General features: G+C 40.6%; 1 protein-coding gene across 1 annotated transcript in view; it reads right to left on the bottom strand.

The window, feature by feature from the left end:
• Positions 1 to 16221, bottom strand: part of ENPP6 (ectonucleotide pyrophosphatase/phosphodiesterase 6) — a 32505-nt gene that overhangs the window by 6145 nt on the left and 10139 nt on the right. Inside the window, exons 2-6 of the mRNA XM_085058757.1 lie at positions 15422 to 15601; positions 9372 to 9483; positions 4958 to 5099; positions 3888 to 4067; positions 1475 to 1612 (exon numbers count right to left, since the gene is read on the bottom strand). Of these exons, the coding sequence (XP_084914883.1) occupies positions 1475 to 1612; positions 3888 to 4067; positions 4958 to 5099; positions 9372 to 9483; positions 15422 to 15601 (752 nt within the window). The remainder of the gene's footprint in view (positions 1 to 1474; positions 1613 to 3887; positions 4068 to 4957; positions 5100 to 9371; positions 9484 to 15421; positions 15602 to 16221) is intronic.

Consider the following 16221-nt stretch of genomic DNA (forward strand, 5'->3'; position numbering starts at 1 on the left):
CCTTTTTCAAAAAACTTTTAGCTATCCTCTAGCCAACACAGAGTTAAAAAACCCTGGGAGCATGACAGGGAAGAGCTGCACTTCCTTTCTTCAGTGGTTTGGGCAGGATGTATAATAGAAGGCTCAATTATTGCTTTAAAAATATGACAGGAAACTTTCATTTTCATATCCCATTCACAGATAATGAAAATGTACCAAAGAGAAGGAAAATCTGACAGCATTAATGAGAGGACATTCTTGAAAATCAGAAACAATGGGAAGGAATGGGCAGAGAGACAGAAATAATTATCATAGCAGCAGTGTTTGCTGCACTGTTATTAAGGTTTGTCAGAGTTTCAATGATTTTTTAAGTGCTTTTTTATTTTCTACAGAATGTGTAAAAACGTTCTGTTTTGAACTTTTGTACAAAAGAGTTTAGTTGTAATTTTAAAAAATAATTTTGGAAAAAGTGTTTCAGATTCCTGCTTTACCTGTCTAAATCTTAACTCTGGCTTTTTATACTTTTTTTTAAACCAGAAATGAAGTACTCACTCATCTGTACTCAAAAGCTATCAGGATTTTTAGAGGTGCATTTTTATTCAGCTGTAGAAACTATTATGCTAAATTCAGATTGTCTAGTGAGAAATGTGGTGTGGACTGTCCTGAGCAAAACTTGGTGAGCAGCAGCTCTGAAGGTCATGAAACAAGATGCTCAGCTGAGTTACAATAATCTGCATGGCAGTGATGTGCAATGACTATGCTGGGACATGAGAAAACCCAGGACTCCTTGGTTTTCTTGCCAGCTTACTGACTTCATGCATGGTGTTGGGCAAATAATAACACTCCTCATTTTACCTCCTTAGAAGATATACAGTTGCCTCACCCTCTAAGTTGTGCTGAGCTGCAGTTGTTATCTGTAATATGGAGGTGCCCAGTAGTGATACAAGCACAAAACAACAACAACAACAATTTATGGTAAGAAAATAAGTTAGTATGAAAAATCTCTCCATGTGCAGGTTCTCTGCTTATCAAGTTCCTAGAGTTTCAGCATGTGCACTGGGCCTCTCTGAGGAGTAAACCCCCAGTCTGACCCTTTTGACACTGGAGGGCTTGAGAGAAAGGGTGCATTTTTAGGACAGTCTGGTGGGTGGAAAGCCAGGCAGAAGGAAAAGTTGCCACAAGGTACTGTTGAATGGAAGGGTAGTAAGGATTTGAAATGGAAACACTCTTTTTGTGCCCAAAATGAAGGTAGATGGCAGGGGGAAGAACAGTAAAGCAACAGAACCAGAATGTGAAATACAAAAACTTCTCCTGCTTTATGACAACAGAGAAAAGAATCATCTTGACTATTTAACTGTCTACCTTCAGGATAGCTGCAATACCTCTAAGTTCTTTTCAGCACACAGCAATATTTGACATTAGTTTTGTAGTCAGCCCATTGACTTTAACTCAGTGATCAGCAATATGTTGCCCCTTTTCACATCCCTGTCTTTACCTCTACTATGAACCATCCTTCTTCAGCCACGAGAGTTAGTGGAGACACAAATTTTCCTTTTTTGTAGAAAAACCTGTTTGGAATATCCTCTATGTTATAAACATCCATGTGTTCCACAGCTTTCAATTTTTGATATATCTGCAAAGCAAATAAATGTTAGGACACCATATGGCTGTAAAGATCATAAATACACCCATGGGTACATGGAAACACCTGAATTTGCAAAGTGGCTAATCCCCTGTAATGGCTAATCATCAGCTCATTCAAACTGGGCTTTGCCTGTCCAAAGGTCATGGCTGGACAAAACCTGCTTATGTGGTTTAGGAGATTCTGATAATAAACACATAGGAACACATTAATTCACGTATTATGTATAACTATAATACACACATTCACAAATGTGAAGCCTAGAGAAACAGACCAGCAGAAACCACACCTTTACAGGAGGCAGTAAGTGAAGTGGTGAGAGATGCTGAAAGGCACCATGTGGGCTGTAAACAGATGTCGAAAAGCGGTATTGTCTTTAGCCTGTGCCACTCATTCCCCCTTTGTGCTCTTGAGTGGAGAAATAATGTCACCTCACCTGTGTTTCTTGCACTTAACCAGTTAATCACTATCAAGGGATTGATAGTGCTCAGTTATCTGCTTCGTTAGTTATCTGATGTGAGATTAATTAGCCGATGCCTGCAGCTTTGAATCTGCACAATGCCATGCAAGTGGTCTATTAATATTAATCATACTGTCTGGAATATAATCACACAAATGTCATCACACCCCAAATTATTCAGAAAAAATATTTTAAATGCCTGAAGAAGATGTTCATATGCCATAAAGGAGGCACTATTGGAGTCCCCAGACTCTATATTGTTCTTTAACAAGTTAAATGTAAACAATCATAAGGAATAAATAGCTCTGTTCTTCAAAGAAAGAAAGGTTCTTCACTAGCCTTTAAGCTGAGTCACCCTTGTGTGTATGTGTGCCAGATATGTACACTGATGTGCGGTGACCATAAGGACAGCACCAGGGTGTGATGACACAATTCCTCCCATCATGACCAGGAGCAGAGAGTGGTCCTGGTGGCTCACCAGTACTTCTGGTGCTTCAAAATGGGGTAATTCTTAGAGGTGATAATCATTATGTTATAATAAACTCAAACTCATAAATACAGCTCTTTCAAATTAATTAGAAATGGAGAATCTAACTATTGGGAAACTGAAAATCAACTTTATTTTGCTTAATAAGCAGTCCTCCTGTAAGAAATCCTAAAAAGAAATGAAGGAAAGACATACAACCATAATATAAGGTATTGTATTTTATTCTCCTTAGGGATATTAGGCTGTTTAATGAGAGAAGCATGTGCTGAAGAGCTTTGTCAGATGCAACCCCATGACTGTGTGAAGTTGCAACTTGCCCTTGTTTGAAGGTCTGGCCTACAAAGACAGGGAGCTCTGGGTTAAGCATATCAATGATATGATCCCCTGTGATGCACTTGTGAGTGAATTCCTCATGCATGCCTCTAAGACAGCTTTCAGTTCTGGCACTAATTTGAAATGTGCACAATTATCACAGATACACAATTCCTGGAGAGACTGTTTGGGTGAAAAGATCAGCAAATATTCACTTTTTAAAAATTGCACTGGCTACAATATACTGTAACGGGATAAAATACAATACAGAAACCAAAATTATTCACCTGGGGCATGGCCCACCCATTTTGTACACCCACTTATCTATATTCTGAGGACAGCAATAATGATTTCTCATGCATTGGTTTCTGGTTAGACTATAATGTACTAGTCTCTTAGTCAGAGGTACTACACTTAAATTTTTTTCAAGTGATTTCCAAATTTTTTTCTCTGTTGTTTTAATTTATCCCTGAAAATCCTGCAGTTCTAGCATTGAGCTTTTACAGTTGACTCAATCCAATGTGCTTCATCAAAAATTCCTGGAAGGAAAATACTGTAAAAAAATATTTTTTGCAATTCTGATCTAATGGAGTTGATTCCTCTGTGGAAGTTTACTGGAATATGACTGCCTGAACCTGCTCCAGATAATTTGAAAATCCCTGCTAGAATGTCAATAAATTGACAAATATATATAAAATCCTAAAAGTGGGTTTTGAGCTAAAATCTTTTAGCTATTTATCAGAAGCTAATAGTGCTGGGGTTTAAAAGCACATGTCCTTGCCATATAACAGTGAAAGTTTGTGCTTTTTAATTTGCCCCGTGTGACTTTCCTTTGGAAAGTCCAGCATCACAAGGGTGTCACAGGATCCAAGTCTGACTCCTGGTAAGAGCTGGTTTTTGCACACATCTCTGAGAGCAGTATTTGGATCTTATGAGAAACAGAAGACACAATTGGCATAGAAACTGAGAAAACACAAAGCTAAGATGTACAACTAGGCTGTACTCACCTCTGCATGCTTCTCTGGAGCTGGCCAGAGACTCACAACAGGACCTCGGTCCTTCATTTGTATGGTATCATTCATATTGATATAGTTTTTCAGCTCAATCACTTTATCTGCCCAAGAGATGTCTGTCATCCCATGATCAGAGAAGAGGAGGACGTTGATATCATTCTGAAGGCCTTTGCTCTGTGAAACAAGTGCATGACAACCTTTAGGGCCAGATAAGAGCTTTGCACTGTCTGTGCCTGCTGGAAAATTTGAATCACCATTTGATATCCTCTGATTCTGTGGAAGGTGGCTGGAACGATCACATCCCCAAATGTCTTGCAATGTGCCTTGCCACCACCCATAATAGTAGGCACCCACTTTCACTGCTGCTCTGAGAGGTTAGTACCACAGTTTTTCCAAAATAAGTCCACTCAGCAATTTTGCCATGATACCACTTGTGGAAGGGGTGTTTCTTTCTCTCTTTCCCTCCCAAACATGAGCACTTAGCATTAGAGCTTTTAATATTTAGTGAAATTGAAGATAGATATTCCTCTCCTCACTGAAACACAGAAAAAACACCAACATGCATTTATCATTGTCAGAAATATTCATGGAATTGCAATTTACCCAAAAGCTTTTCTTGCTGCAAAATCATTTAGATAATGTTTTCTTTACAACCAAGTTTAAAGTACAGCGTTCTGAATACTGCCATAAAAACCACTATAAAAGTTAATTGTCTGATTCCACAAACCTTAGGAAATGTGCAGTTTTGATTCCTCCACCTACAATAAAGTTCAGCTGGTACCCTAAGTCATAAACAGAGCAATACATATATTGGTTTGTGGCTTCCTGGGGCTATTGGTATAAATCCACCAGGAGGGTTATAATGCCATCAATGAAAATAATAATCAGGGTAATGGTGCTTTGACTTCCATATTATCTCAGTAGCCTCTTTCTCAGGAAATAAAAAATTACAGCCACTGCATTCAGTTACAGGTGTTAAACAGGCTCTTGGCAGTGCCACAAAGAACAGTTTTAAAAGCCTTTTCCAAAGGCACCCAGGAGCTGGGTTTTTGGTTGCCACTCACCTTGATGAGTGAGATCATATTGCTCAAGGCTTTGTCCACTTCCTTCAGAGCGTTCTTCCGCTGCTGGGACCAAGGGCCGTAGTGGTGGCCTTCCACATCAATGCGCTCGTAGTACACCGCAGCCATCTCGGCACTGCCATTGCTGGGCGTGGCAGAGAGGGCAAAGAGTGAGAGGCTGACACACAGGAGACCTCCTGGATGCTGGTATTGTTGTCTTCCCCAGCATATAGAGGCACAAAACCCCGTTTCCTGCTTCTACCCTGTGCTGTCCTACCGCTATTGCCCTGCTGGACTCATTATTCACACCCAGAGTCTCCTGAGTTTTCCTGAGACTCCCAGCAGAGGTGGCAGGTAGAGACTTCCATGTGCAAGCACAGGCTGGCCTGGCAGTCCTTCACTAACCTCTTTGAATCCGCTTTCCCTTTAATAACAAAGAAATTCTGATTTCTGTGCTGAATGCCCCCATTAAAAGGATTGTGGGAATTACCAGTCAAATGTGCTTTAATTAAGTTTGGCACTTCTAGCTTTCTTCTGTGTGAGGTCTTCCAAACCACAGAGGTCAACTCAGGATGTGCTCTTTCTTACAAAATACCAAGCAGTATGAGTTGGGACAAGATTTTAGAAAGTGGTTTTGTTTAGGAATATGAGCGAGGGAGACTATGATAATCTCAGAGTTGCACAAATTTAGCTGAAAACACTTTCCTGCACTGATTGTTCTCAGCTTAGTTAGTGGTGACAGTGCATAAATCAGTGCTTAATTTCGTTTTCATGACCACATCACAGTTCACTGTAAATCTCCCTGAGAGAAGCTGTGTGGATAAAAGCACAAACCTATGCTCATGAAGTTCAAACCCAGGCTTTTTGTGCTATACTTTAATGTATGGCAGAGCGGGCCATCCATAATACATGCTCTCATCCAGATCAAGATCCCTACAAAAAGTTTTGTAATGTCCTGACAGGTCCAGTGTTTCTGATTAAAGACACCCGGGTAGTCTGGTGTAATGAGCGGGACAGAAGAGGAAAAATTAGAGGTGAGGGACTGAGTGAATGAATTAGGGTCTGTCATTTGCATTTCTCAGTTTGCAGAAGGCCTCAGAGGAGCCACCCTGTGAGAAGATGAAGGTCTCTGCTGTGATGGAAATTTCTCCACTGCTGGCCCTGCATAATAGTGTTGTTCCTCACTCTTCAAGATTTTAAAATAATTTAAATGAAGCAGCCCCCACCCTTCACAGTTTCATTTTAAACATTACTTTCCATCTGTATTAGGCATAAATTATTTCCTAAAATTTAACCCTGTAATTTCTCTATTGCAAACACAGTCATTGAACCTACTGAAATAGTTCTCCTCTGCTGCAATGTCTGTATTAATGATCTACTTAAACTAGTTTATGTCTTCTCACCTGTAACTAAATGATCATTTCGATCAAGATAGAAGCTAAGAAGGAGGTTTATTGCATAAAACAAGGGATCTCATTTAGGCTGTGGTGAGATTTCTCAGTGGGGGCTCAGAGCTATAGGGAAGAATATTTAATTACTTCAATGGGACAAGATCCAGTTATGCAGCATGATTGGGAGTTTGCAAGATTTGGTACAGCACACCTGGAGTTTGACTTTGTTTCCATTTTTGCCTGTTTTTCTAAGGAAAAAAAAGGGTTTTGTAAGTTTTCTAAGAAAACCCTGATTGTGGCTCACATGAGGGAAGTATTCTGTCTTTCTAACTGTGTGCTAGTCCTGTCTTCTTCCATCAGCAGTAACCTTCCAAATAAATGACTAAGAAAAGATTGCTGAAGAAAGCTGGAGCTGAATTGCTGAAGCGGCATTGATGGCAACACCGAAAGGGGTTTTATATTTTACCAGCACACTTTGCAAGTATGGTGCAGACTTCATGACACCTGTCCAGGGAGGTAGGTAGATTACAATAGCCCTCAAGTTACAGTTGTGGAAAAGATACAAGGGAGGTTTTAGTTTCAAAAACAGATGCTTGACTTTGCTTTGAACATTTTTGGTCTAAATAGTGGTCTGAATAAACCCTGAAGGATGATTTCCTTTGGTTGCAAGAGAAGCTCAGTGGCTCCCTGATGAGTTAGGTAGGGCATTCCTTTGCTCAAATCCTAGGCCACCATGCCACAATAAAGGGCTTGCTCTCTCTACCCTGGAGTGCCTGCAAGGTTTGCTAATGGTGGGAGCCTCAGTGCAGGTCTTTAACTACTAATACCTGCCATTAGGGCAACTGAGCTAGGCACTGCTCCAAGCAACAGACTGCCCTTGCCACAGGCTGTTTTCTCACATATAGCTAAGGACAGTCTCAGCCTAATGGGCTTTTCCAATTACCTGGGGTGTGGAAAGGAAGCCATTTGGTTTTGCCAGCCTTTGAACAGCTTCAAAAGTCAAAAACACTTGCAAGATATAGATGACAAGTTCAAGACTCTTTACTCAGAGATGCTAAATCCTGCTAAACGAATATGCCTACAGTAAAAGCATTTCAGAGACTTTACTTCTTATGGGCTGGCCCAGCAGCATGGAACTTTTTCTTCTAAGTCCTAAAGAAATAAACAAAGAGGATGAATGACAGAAAGAATAAGGAAAACCTACCAGATTTTTAATCTGTTCCTTCTCTACCTTCCATTCTTACTTTAAGTCCCTGCAGTATTTACACACAAACCTTGTTATTAATTTTATCTAAAATCATTCCTTTTCTGTCTTTGCTGCCTTGTTGAAGACAGGGCACTTAGTTTAAAGAAAAAGAACTCAGGAAGTAATTCAACAGGAATGGTGTGTAAGTCGACACCAGAGACAGGACCTCCTGCAGCTGTGGGATAATCTGTAGGATTTGGGCACTTCAGAAGAATGTAGCTGTTATCTATGGCAGACATCTTGGTGCAGGGATTTGCACTTTTCTTGAAATCATCAGCTTTCACCTCTTGCAACTTGTTCCACCAACACTATTGTGCCCCTTTTCCACTGCAGACAGCAGCAGGCGGCCTTGTGGCTTGGAGTGTATTAACCATTGAAACTCTCCAGCTACCCAAAATAACAGCTTGAAGGGCTGGAGCTTTTAACAGTTTGTGCCTCACTTTTAACCATGTTCACAATTATAGAGCTGAAAACCAGCACTGAGCAGCCTTATGCACTGTGTTTCATAGAAACCAGGCAGGAAGCTTCAAGTGTATCTTGACTCACCCCAAAATCATACCAGACCAAAAAGCTTTCTGCAGTAATTCTCGGTTTCTACCAGAAGTCAGAGTTAATGTCTGTATTATGTCTTCCATTCCCTTTTTTATTCACTGAATTAAAAGCATTGCAAAAAAATTCAGAAAGCGTCCTATGTCACATATTACTTCCTCATGTCACATGCAGGTAGCTTTCTTTAAATCTAAGCTAAATAATTTCAGGACAAAACCTCTCACATAGTCTCGGACACCTTCTGTCTAAGCTCATGCTGCAAACAACAGTGATTTGTGAGCGTCTGTGCAGCAGGACCCAGTGTGCAACTGGGAGCAAAATCTCCAACAGCGTTCTCATCGTTTTGGAGCCTTTATTTCAAGAACATTCAACACTCAGCATCTGAATACAAAACTTTTCAGATTCCAATTGCTATGGCAGTTGCAAGTACTAAAGTAGAATTGTTTCCTAGGATTGGATAAATAATGGAACCAATAAGGTTTTAAAAGAAGGAGCTTAGTTATAGCCAAGAGATAAGGTATTGGCTATGCACGCAGTGATGCAATCTTCCCTGATTTTACAGCGTCTGTGGGATTGTGTCTTGTAATGTTTGAAAGAGAGGTGGTGGAACTTCAAAGCTGGGTATGGAATAAACATTATTTCTAGGAGTTGTTTGAGAGATATATTCCCATCAGTTGGACTACATGGTTGTTGTCAGTCCCTTTCAACTCTCTATTCTATTCTATTCTATTCTATTCTCATATTTGCACAAAATGAATGCCCTCTCCAAAAATAATGTGCTTGAGTTGTTCTAAAATGAAGAAAAAGTTGAAGGATCAGTCTCATAAACAAGTGACTGAAGATGAATGTCAGAATTTCCAACTTCCCTCTCTATATACAGGCACTTCAAATTCCCTCTCTAAATCCAAGCATTTCAAAGTCTTTTTTGAAGGTCAGTGAATAGACATGCACAGGCTCATCCTGAAGTTGTTTGAAACAGCAAATTAAAAGTAGTTAGTCAGAATGTCTCCTTGTTGTAGCCTGCATGGAAACAGAGGAGCACATCTTTCCTTCCACTCTTAATGTAAGGGAGTACTTCTGTTTGGGTGTTGTTTCTATGACAGTACTACAAAGCAGTCTCAAGCCCCCATCTTCCTACTTGGAAGCCCATCCTGAAAATCTCCCTGATAGTAAATCCAAACACTTGTCCTAGAGAGAGGAAACCCCACACCACAAAAATCTTGTGACATACCACAAAGACTCAAGGGCATCGATGATGGCATCTGCGAAGTTTTTGTCTGTTGGGACGCTGAAGTACTCACGGCAGTAACTTGGTCTGACTCCAAGGATTTCGACCTCGCAACCTATGAGCAAAAAATGTGATAAGTTCTACTATTTCACCTTGATCACAGACCCCAAACCATGGTGTCCAAGTTCAGGTCTGTAAATTCCCTGTGACATTACTTACCATATGCCTTCCCTGCTGGAAACCATGTGGTTGGCAAGGGAAAAGGGAGAGAGGTTGGTTTGGTGAGTGCTTGTAGCAAACTACATTGGATCCTTTTATTTCCCTCTCTAAAAGGAAGGTCTCTGTGTGACCTTCCCACAAAAAATGCTTGATTCCCTCATGCAGACCATTTCCACCTAAATCACCAAGTTGTTTGTATTTTAACTACTATGGCCATATAGCCTCATTTCCTAATAGATTTAGATATTGTTCTCTGAAAATTCAGCAAATACTTTCCAGTTAGACATGCTGTATCTTACGTTGTAATATCCTCTATAAACCATATTTTATTATGTGATACTGGCTCTCCACTATTAAATCTGTTTCCCAGGAGGTCTTATTAAAACAGTGTAAACCAATTAACTCTCTTGGTAACTTGCAGCCTTCCTTGCAAAATAAAGTCTGTTTTGTGGCCTAAAAATTTATAGCAACAAATCCTACAGGAGAACATGGCCCTGAACACAGAAAAACATGTTTTTGTGAGGTTTCTTGCCCTTTTGCACTCCAGTTACTATGCTGCTGAATAATATTAATATTTAAAAGAAGTATGCTTCCAGAAACACTGAATTCATGCAAATTATCATTCCAGAACCCTAGAGTACTCCTATCACAGTTAGTTGTTTTCTGATATATTCCTGGGGCACAAGGAGGAAGAAAAACAACAAAAAACCTCCCCACCTTTAGCAACATGGCCTCTGTATACAGCAACACAGTCTGGTCAAAAAGGCAACTCTAAGCCAAAGCCTGAATCTGTCTACATCTGGGTCCCTCTGCTTCTCCTTTGCTATGAAAGTGATGGGCATTAAGGACTGTCATAAGCTGACTTGTTGCTTGAGGCGTGAGAAGGAGATGTAAGTATGGAGAGGGCCCTGAAGCAAGCTGAGCTACCAGCAGAGGTGATTTGCAGTGGTTTGCTTACTGGGACCCTCAATAAAGAGAATCTGTCAGTCTTGCTTCTCAGCCCCCATGAACTCACATCACTGAGGGAGACTTCTGATTGTGACTGTTCAGGAGTACCGTGAAAGATTAGAAAAACTTAAATGTTTAGGCTTAGGAAATCTTTTAAATCTTTTAAATCTTCACTGATTTGCAGAAAGCCAGATAAGTCAGATGGAAATTACCCTTTCCAAAAGTTAAAGAGGCATAGAACACATGACAGATTTGGTCTCTTCCACTGTGGTAACAGCTCCCAGGTTTCCACATGCTTCATGTGTTTCAAGGGACACCGTCTATTATGATTAACTAATTATTTGGAATACTAAACATCAAATATAGTCAACTGATTTATTTTCCTGTAAAAACTGGTTTGCGTACTCTTGAACCTCCATGTAATTTTTATTTCTATTAAAATTGTGGGATGTTGCTTTTCATTCTTCCCCTGTTGCCCCAAACATATGATTTAATCCTCCCCTTTCTGTATGAATATACTTTAGTGTTTATCTGTCCACTGTGATTCACCATGAAAGTTTTCTGCAACTTGGATGAACAGCCAGCAGATTACCTGACAAGAACTGACTGTCTAGATCATCCCACAATAAAACTTGTATCCATCTGCACACAACATCTCCAAGACATTACATTGTGCAACAGAGACTGGTCCCACATGATACCTAACCAAATAATCAGAAAAATGTATTCCATGAATGGCCTGAAGTTATATCCAGGAAGTCCCCTGCCCTGGGGGTGCAGAGCTTCAGTCTTTTGCAGGATGTCCTGGGTGCTACCAGCAGCAAAACCTGGGGCTTCAGCTACATCAGATCCTAGAGGTGATGCAGTAGTCCTCTGGACTTTGCTAGTATTTCAGGACTGAACTGGAACTTTGAAACCAATTTCTCCTCTGATACTGGAATCTGGTTCAAGATTGTCTCCAAAACTAGGCAAGAAGTCAAGAATTCATTTGGAAAGTTGTTAGAAATCCTTGTGTTTTAGTTCAGGTGGATGACTGCTCATAGCCAGTGACTAATATGATCATTTTGCCTCTTCTTTTTTTCAGATGCTGACATCAGATTGTAATTTTCTCAAATAACATTCCTCAGAATTACTCACAAGATAATTTTAACTGGAAGCATTAACCTCTTGGGGATCTGGGATATTTTAGTTGCTGAGATATCTTTGCTATTTCTAGATTGTCAAATGATGAGCATGACGCAAAAGACTTGAGGGTAGCAACAATTAGAAATCATTTTGGCCATGAAATAGTGGTGTTCAAGTGTGCAGTTCATTGATAGTACCATTGGAAATTCAAGCTGCTTAGACACAAAGAGCTTCCTTTTCCCTTTTTTTTTTTTTTTTTTTTAAGCCTCTATGATGAATAGAACTTAAATTTGGATTTTCAATGCTAAGGCTTATTGCAAGTCCAAAATACTGGCCATAAAGACCATTTAACATTTAAATTTCATTTTGGTAGAGGCCAGGACAGATGGTAAATTTTCTCATTTAAATATTATGGGAAAGGAAATTTAAACAGATTTGGAGCCAGCCAAAGGGCATACTAAGTTTTTCTTGGTTAAACTATAAATAGTTAAGGTGTATTTACTAAGATGTAATGTCAGATACCTTTCTGCACAGTTTTGTATGATGCTAAACCTTTATTTAGAAACCTGAACTACTGGAGCAGGAATAAGGACTTCTTTCAGAGTGATATATAGGCTCCTCTTTATCTATCTGACATGGAGACCTGAACCTCTGCCAGCTTTAAATTACATTTCTAAACATTTATTTAACAGTTGGACACTTCATGTCATAACAGAAAATTTTGAAAACTTTCCAGACTAGCTGTATGGTCTGGTAAATGTTGTGTTTAAATGGCAAAAGTTGAGTTTAGAGTCTTTTTTTTCCTCCCTCTGTCTCTCATTTCAATGTTTAGAGAAGTTGTCACTGCATTTCAGCTGAAGTAGTTGCATCGGCTGCTGGAAAATGAAGGAGCTTGAGCATCTGGGATTACACCACTTACTGGGCTGAGGGTGAGGACCACTCTAATGCTTTGACCTCAGTGATACTGCTGGGATGCTCTTGCACTCCTCTGGGCATTCTTGAGCAGCAGTGCTTCAGACAGGCAACCTGGGTGTGAGGCTATGCCTTTCACCACATGCGTGGAGTGAAGAAAGGGGGAAAATGTCCCTGCAAGCCAAGGCCTTCTGTTTTGGCAGAAGTGCTGTTTGACACCACTGGCATGGTGATAGTTTGGCTCCTCTGTTTCTGGAGTCAAGAGATCCCAGCTGAATTCTGCCCATGAGCTGTCTTTGCTGTGTTTATGTTAGGCTCACAGGTAAAGCTGTGTGATGGTTGTTCGCATCTGATAGCTCTCCTGCTCTGTGTTCCTGTGTGCTGGGGTCTGGATTTTATTTCTTTAAACACTGACTAGACATGATAGAGGAACATAGGGAAGAAAATGAAGCGGCAGATTTTGGGTTCCGACTTTGCAAAACTTGGAACTGACTCTGAGGAGGAAATGGCAGGGGTAAAACTTAATACTGGGAATCAGCACTTTGGCATTTCCGATGCATTACTGCTATAGTTGATTTATCTCATTTGTCTTCACTGCTGGCTAAAGAGAAAATCACATCTTCCAGAACAAAGTGTGATGAATTTGGTCATATATTGCAATTCCTATTAAGTGTTCCCCAAACTTTTCCCGTTTGGATCTTTATCATATTTGCAAGATTCATTACTAAGCAGCTGTGTATCCTCAGGCTAGAAGGCTAATCACTAATAGCAGATCATATGCAGTGCAAATGTCTGTGGGACCTCTACTCACCTTGGTTATTAAATCTGGGGTTTTTATTTTAATTTTGTTTGGCATTGCTCCCCATTCACATGGCTTATTAAGAATTTAAGCTTTAAAATGATAGATTGATAATTTTTAGAAAGGGTTTTGTCCTTACTGTGGAATTAGAAAACACTAAAAAAAAATCACATAGGGAAACTGTAATAAATACTGTTGCATTTGGAGTGACTTCTCTTCACCCCAGTTATACCTACTGCAGCCCAACAGCCCTGTGTTTTAGTTCAGTAGTTCCACATTTCACCATGCTTCCTGTGCCTGACCCTGTATGGCCAATGTGTCCTTTGAGACCACAAATATCCTTAAAATAAGCGTGTGCTTCAGCATTTGCTGAACTGAACCAATGATGGCTTTGCCAAAGGTTAGCTATCACAGATAAATAATTAAGGACAGACAGAGGTACATGTCACAAGTCCACAGCTAAAATGCCAGATCCATGCAAAAAATTCCCCCCTCTGTGTTGTAAGAGAGTTGATGCATACACTTAGCAGCCTAAGCACTGAGAAGAGGAAAGCTGTATTGTTCCTTGCAATTTTCAGCCAGAAATAGCAGGCGGAGTGAAGGGTATACATATATATACACCTCGTATGTCTCCTCCCTGGGAAACACTGCTTGAAGGGCAGCATGAAGGAGCTAGGTAATGACCAAAGGCATTTAATGGAAAGTGATACTGATTTTTTGGATTTCAGCAGCTTTCTGTAGGCTGTTACATCTATTCAGTACATAATTATACCTATTGAGAGCAATTACAATAGTAGCTGAAAATGAATAGTCTACAAAAAGAGATCTTTCTGTAAATTTTTAGAAGAATTCCTACATTCTTGTATGATTTCTATATCCTATTATTTGCCTTGCTGTTAGATCACTTGGGACATCTTCAATAAGAAGCAGCATTTTTTCAGGGCTGATCTAAACCCTTTGACTGCCTCTGAGTCCATAAGGCAATATTGTCACCCTCAGATCTTTTTTGCTCTTCAGTACTGTAGAAACACTCTGGATGGCTTTTCAACGTTTTTCATTTTGATTCACTCTTTCTTCCCATTCCTTAGAATTGCAGGCTTTTTGCCAGGACACCATTAGCCACATTGCATGGAAAGACTGTGGCCAGGCACATGTGCATTGGGATGCAGAGACGAGCTGGCCAGGAGCCCGTGGCATGAGTCAGCTGCTGCTGCTCTGCTGGCACTGGCTGTATTCAGTGCAGCTCTTCTAAGAGCTCTGGGGTCCTGCAGCCTGCATTTACACATATGAGGACATCTGCAGACTGCTTACTATAGATAGCAGAGTTAGAAGGTAAAAAAGTTGTGGATCTGGGTACTTTGCAAAGGATTTGGTCTGGTTGCACAGCTGGAACATCTATTTCCATGTGAGAACCTAAGCACAATACTTCTGTTTGTTTAAAAGGACTCATTATTATATATCCTTAGTCATTCCAGTGGTCCAATATCTAACAAACAGAAAGGCCAAGTCCCTCCAAATGAATGGCTCAGACTCAGAGCAACTGGGACCTCAGATGAATTAACAATGAAGGAGGACCAGAGGACAAGGATGCTTTGCTTTCAGCTGGATTTTGTTGTCCCTACAGAGCAGATTATCTTCAGCTCTCAGCTACTAATTTCCAGATTAAAACTAAAGAAGCACTGGGGGAGGGTGGTTACTGTTTAACTTTGATTGGACCATGAACCATTAATGGAGCAACCCCTCAGCATAGCAAAAGTTGCAGGTGGGCAAGATGAAAAAGCAGCTGATGGAGGAGGGGATGTTCTTCAAGCCAGCACCCTCCTGAAGCTAGCATTTAGTAGAAAGCTGCCTATAGTGACACTTCAGTCTTCTCCTTTCTAAGTATATGCAAATTATCATGACCAAAGAAAAGATAATTCATTTCTATGTGTGGTAAGTAAAGCACATAAAATTCCTAACTGTATTTCAGAACAGTATTAGAGAGCCATTCCTACGGCATATGGAGGGCTCAGATGTCAAGATGCATTGTAGCAATTTTTCACATACTAACCTGGCCAGTAGAACATGGAAACATTCTTTTTAGCTTTCATCATTGTGACCCACAAAGGCTCTGATCCATTCCACCAGAGAGGCAGCAGGCTTTCTTTATTCACACCAATATCGAAAGACACATTTGCCTTCTGGTCCCACATGTAGTTTCCAGTCATCTGATGGACCTCGCAGTGGCGACCTTTGAGGGTGGAGAAAAAAAGCAGCACAATCAGATTGGTGCTCTTCAGCAGAAGGATGCCACCAGCACCAGCACTGCTGCTACTGGTTCATCCAGCAAATCAGCTGAAAAGCCCTGACTTGAACTCAGGGATCTCTTACCCTGCAACCACTCATACAATCTCTCTGACTGTTACCTTTTACTGAGATGCTCCAGTTTGCTCACTAAATCCCCCAGTTCAGACACCCAAAAGTTAGTTGCTGACGATTGTCAGCCCCCGTGTTCCTTTCACAATCAATGGATAAGAAGAGTCACACCTAGTAAGCAATTCATGCCACTCTACGATAGGCATCTCCGGTATCTGGAGGTTCATGTGCTCTCTATTAATGGCAGAGAAGATCACAGCCTTTTCTCAGTTTCAGGCAGCCAAATTTTAGACAGTTGAGGCCAGAAGAAGCAAACCTTGCACCCCATGGCCTGCTCAACATTTCAAACCCAACCCCCACACACAAATCTCGTCAGCAGCAGCCCATGGGTGCCACAGGTTTGGTTGACACCTGGCTCCTTCTACACACCCAACACCTGCCAAGTCTGAGGCCATTTTAAGGTACACATCAGCACTGACAACCAGAGGGCTGTGG

The sequence above is a fragment of the Lichenostomus cassidix genome, chromosome 4, assembly GCF_008360975.1.
Source record: "Lichenostomus cassidix isolate B80296 chromosome 4, HeHo_3.0, whole genome shotgun sequence".
NCBI lineage: Eukaryota > Metazoa > Chordata > Aves > Passeriformes > Meliphagidae > Lichenostomus > Lichenostomus cassidix.